Source organism: Tupaia chinensis, unplaced genomic scaffold (assembly GCF_000334495.1).
Source record: "Tupaia chinensis unplaced genomic scaffold, TupChi_1.0 Scaffold000591_1, whole genome shotgun sequence".
Lineage (NCBI taxonomy): Eukaryota > Metazoa > Chordata > Mammalia > Scandentia > Tupaiidae > Tupaia > Tupaia belangeri.
This window is the reverse complement of record NW_006160107.1, coordinates 1,170,078-1,174,883: the sequence shown is the minus strand read 5'-3', so window position 1 is coordinate 1,174,883 and position 4,806 is coordinate 1,170,078. Positions and strand designations below refer to the sequence as shown.

At 40.0% G+C, this 4,806-nt stretch overlaps 1 protein-coding gene across 1 annotated transcript in view; it reads right to left on the bottom strand.

Moving 5' to 3' along the window:
• AP3S1 (adaptor related protein complex 3 subunit sigma 1) overlaps positions 1-2,882 on the bottom strand; it is a 46,942-nt gene extending 44,060 nt beyond the window's left edge. Inside the window, exons 1-2 of the mRNA XM_027775667.1 lie at positions 2,817-2,882; positions 2,131-2,222 (exon numbers count right to left, since the gene is read on the bottom strand). Coding sequence (XP_027631468.1) covers positions 2,131-2,222; positions 2,817-2,882 — 158 coding nt within the window. The remainder of the gene's footprint in view (positions 1-2,130; positions 2,223-2,816) is intronic.
• Between the last annotated feature and the right edge of the window lie 1,924 nt (positions 2,883-4,806).

Here is a 4,806-nt window from a genome sequence, read left to right as displayed (position 1 = left end):
TCTTCCGACTGAAGACATGTGTGCTCACCAGAGAGAGAGAGAGACCGGGTGTGGGGGAGTACATCCCCGGGGGGGCTGGCTGTGCTACAATCCCTGCTCTACTCCCCTCAGGATTCTGGGCAGGCACACACATGTGCCAGTGTGCTTCTGAGTCTGGGACTTGAATTACATAGTTGGCCATGTGAGACTCAGTCTTCTTAAAGACCACCACACCGGCTGGCCCCAATCTCATTTTCTATATCTAAAAAAAAAACATCTAAAAGCATAACACCTGTGCATGGATATTGTGGATATTAAATCACTGTAGCTTTTTATGAAATGCAAGTAAAGATCCCACACGATACAAAGCTGTGGTAAGAAAAGAATAAATGCTGTTACCTGAACTATTTTCATGATATGCACCATGTATAGTAATACAGAAAACTCTAGGTGTGTCTGACTAATGTGTCATGAGTTTCAGTCAACGTTTAGTTTTGAATTGTCAATGAGGAAATATCCTATTAAAGATACGGATTACTTGAACAGGGGAGGGAACATTTAAGAAAACACTTGAGAGCAAACTGGTTTAATAGAAACTATTAATTTAACTTATTTCAATTTAAGTACTTCCTGTTACTTATAATAAGCTCATTATAGCTCATTATAATAAGCTCTTTATTCATTCTAAAAACAGAAAAACCGAGACCAGTAGATGGTATAGTGGTTACGTTGACTGACTCCCACATGGCCGACCGCAGTTTAAGTCCTGGATCTGGTGAGTGGGCATGCCCAAGACTCCAAAAAGAAAATGGAGGAGAAGTGGCCATCCCTCCTCGGGGGTGATTTTTCCCTCTCACTGTCTGTCTCTCTCTCTTTCTCTCTCACTCCCACTGGTAAACACACATGCCCTAAGGCAAAAACCTCTCTCAAAAAAAGAAAAAAGAAAAGAAAAACCAGGGACAGCTGCCAGCTGGTGGTGTGGTGGTTAGGGCAGCTGGGTCCCACATGGCCTACTGCACAGTTTGAGTCCCAGATCGAGTGGCTTGACGCAGATCTAGTGGCGCTTAACACACAGTGTGTGTGTGTGTGTGTGTGTGTGTGTGTGTGTGTGTAATTTCTCACTTTCTCTTTCTCTTTCACTCTCCCTGGTAAGCACATGCACCCTAAGGCAAAAATTATAAATAAAAAACTAGAAAAACCTATTAAATACACTTAAAAAGCAAACTTCAGTCTTGTTTAAATAATAAAGGACACAACTGCAATTTTTATGACCATTTGCCCTACGCAATACTCTGTAGTCATTAAAAAGAATGAGGCTGTCCCCGTCCTATAAGTTTATATACAAAGCTCTTCAAAATATGAAGTAAAAACAACCTGCCTCTCAGCATACACAGCATGACCTCACAAATAAAATCTTAAGACTATGCTTTTGTTAGTCAGTGCAAAATTAATTTTTTTTAATTATTTAATTTTATTTATTCATTTGTTTAATTTGACCAGTGAGAGATACAAAGAAAGAGAGAGAGGGAAAGTGAGAAAGGAAGCCACCAGGTCCAGGACTCGAACAGCGGTTGGCCATGTGGGAGTGTCCAGTGCTTTAACCACCACACCACGTGTTGGCCCTTGCAAAATTAATTTTCTAGCAGGATACACAAAAAACTGGGAAGAATTAAGGCTAGGAAAGAGGGACTCCTATTTCACATTTTATACCCCCTGAAATGTTTGAATGTTTACCATAGGGGCATATTACCTTTACATACAGTAACCTTAGAAAATTTTTAAAAAGAAAAAAAAATTATTATATTTTTTAAAAATTATATATTTTATTTATCATTGTTATTTTTAATCTGCCACAGGCACATATGCTCATGAGAGAGAGAAGGCGAGAAAGCAAGCTGCCAGGTTCAGGACTCAGACTGGGGTCAGCCATGTGTGAGTTCAGCACCCCAAGTGCCATGCCACCTACTGGCCCCAAGACTGCATATCTTTAAATAAATTATTTACAATTTATAGTTAATATAGGTGGAAGTTAATTAATTTAATCCAATTAATTAAAAATAGGAAACTCTTACAATTAGCTGAATACACAGTATATATTTTAACCACATAGTAAAAAAAATATTAGAAAGTCTAATGAAACGCTTTACTTACAATCCTCCTTCTAGGAAATTACAAACATTTTCATCTCTCTTAGATACCAAATGGAAAGTCTCCCTGATGATTTGCTGTTGTGTATCTTCACTCTGAGAAAGAATAATTCATATACATTAGGATCCAGTTTATAAGTTAGTAGCATTTTAAAAATTTTAAAAATAAAATATAGTAATATCTATCTGAGAACACCATATTGGAGAGGAAGGAGCCTCGGAGACATAATTTAACCTGTATCCAAAGGGGGGGGGGATTCGAAAAGCTAGTGGAAAAGCAGAATTAAAAGACAGGAATCACAAAGAGAGACTGTATCTCAACATAAGCTCCCCAAGCTCGCGGCACTTTTGTAAGCAGTGACACCAGCCATTCAGGCCACCCCTAAGAGAACTGAGGGTCAGGGGAGTGCAGCCATGTCACTGGAGTCTTTTTTACATTACTAACTGAAGAGTGATGTGTGCCCTTCAAAGATCTTTAAGATTAGAAAACAAAAAGAAGTCAGAAGCTGCCAAATCAGGACTGAAGGTGGATGCCTAATGATTTCCCATCAAAATTCAAGCAAAATGGCCCTTGCTGGATGAGAGGAATGAGAGCAATGAGCAGGAACACTGCTGCGGAGGATTGAGGAAGCTTTCCGGCGTTTTTCTGTTAAAGCTTCAATTAACTTTCTCTAAACACTTTCCTAGTACGTAGATGTCATACTTTTGGCCTCTAGAAGATCGATAAACAAAATACTGGGCCGTCAGAAACGTCATGATGTATTTTGCTGTTCAAAAATGTGTCCTGATGTTTCTGATAACTCAGTATCTTGAGCTCCCCGCCCCCCAAAATGCTGCCATGACCTTTGCTCTTGACCAGTCTGCATCTGCTTTGACTAGACCACTTGCACCTCTTGGTAGACACTGTTTTGACAGTCTTCAAGAATGTACTGGTGGGAACCAGCAGTTAGCGTAATGGCTATGTTGCTGGACTCCCACGTAGTCGACCGCAGTTCGCGTCCCGGACCCGGTGACTTAAAACTCACGCCGGGCGCATGTGCGTGCGTGCCCAAGATCCCGAGAGGAGAATGGAGGAGAAGGGACTGTGGCGTGACCATCCCCCCTAGGGGGTGATTTCTCGCTTTCTGTCTCTCTGTCTCTGTCTGTCTGTCTGGAGAGTGCATGTGCCCTATAAAAAAAAAAAAGAATGTACTGGTAATGCCATGAGTCATCTTCTATTACAATACTTCACAAAAATGCTTCAGGATCTTAACCCCACTTGTTTAAAATTTCCATTGACAGTTCTGCTCTTCTCTGCAGCAGATCTGGGTACAACAGCTCTAGCACCCATCAAGCAGAAAGTTGCCTGATTGATTTTTCAGTCAGAATTGTGTAAGCTGAACCAACTGGGATATCTATGATATTGGCTACTGTTTCTGCTATTAATCTTCAGTCTTCGGGATCAGTAGTTGGCGTAATGGCTATGTCACTGGACTCCCACATAGGCAACTGCAGTTCAGGTCCTGGACCCAGTGGCTTACCAAGCTCCTGAGAGGAGAACTGAAAAGAAGGGACTGCAGCATGGCCACCCCACTGGGGGGTGATTTCTCGCTTTCTGTCTCTCTGCCTCTCTCTGTCTTTCTCGTAAGCACACGCGCTGCAAAATCGTCTCAAACCCCCCCCCAAAAAAAAACAAAAAACACACAAAAAAATTCAGTCCTCTTCAATTAAGGAACAAAATTAATTTTTCTTCACAAATTGTTTTTCTAATTTATTTAATTTTTAAAATTTATTCCTTCATTTATTTTAATTTGACCAGACACACAGAGAGAGAGAGAGACAGAGACAGAGAGGGATGGAAAGTGAGAAATCAAGCCACCAGGTCCAGCAGTTGAACGGAGATCAGTCATGTGGGAGTGTCCAGCGCTTTAACCACCATGGCACCTGTTGGTCCCTCCTCACAAACTGTTGTAGATGATTTACTGCTGTCGGAGCCATCTTCAGTATCTCTCTCCTTTCCTAAACAAGTCATCCATTTGTAAACTGCTGATTTCTTTGGGACCTTGTCCTAATAAACTTCATAGAAAGCGATTTTACCATCCTTTTCCCCAAGCTTCACCGTAAATTTGATATTTATCCTTGTTTCAATTTTAGCAGACTTCTTATTGCTCTGATAGAGACTCTTCAAATTTATATTTTTATCCTTTTCAGTGCCTCAAGCTAAATCCTATTCGGTATATGTTATGTTAGTACTAGTTTATTTTGGTATAAAAGAAAAAAATGAAAATCTATGCACAATTTTTTCTTAATACACACTTCCCATTAACTTTCTGAAGATCCCATTTATTTCTAAGTTTCAAACACTGACAAGAAAAAAATAATAGATGAATTCCATACAAAAAAGAAAAACTAAAAATTAACTAGTCAAAGTCCATTGCTTCACAAAGGAATGAACTGAAATAGAGAGATGAAGTTATTCTGGGTTGTCAGAAAAGTCATGATGTACTTTTTCTGTTTTATAAATGTCATTTATTTATATAAAGAACGAAGATCAATTGCAGCCAGCAGGTGGCACTGCAGTTAGGGCTCTGGACTCCCACATGGCCGACTGTGGTTTAAGTCCTAGATCTGGTGGCTTTCCTTCTCACTTTCCATCTCTCTTTCTCTCTCTCTCTCTCTGATTCGCTGGTCAAATTAAAAA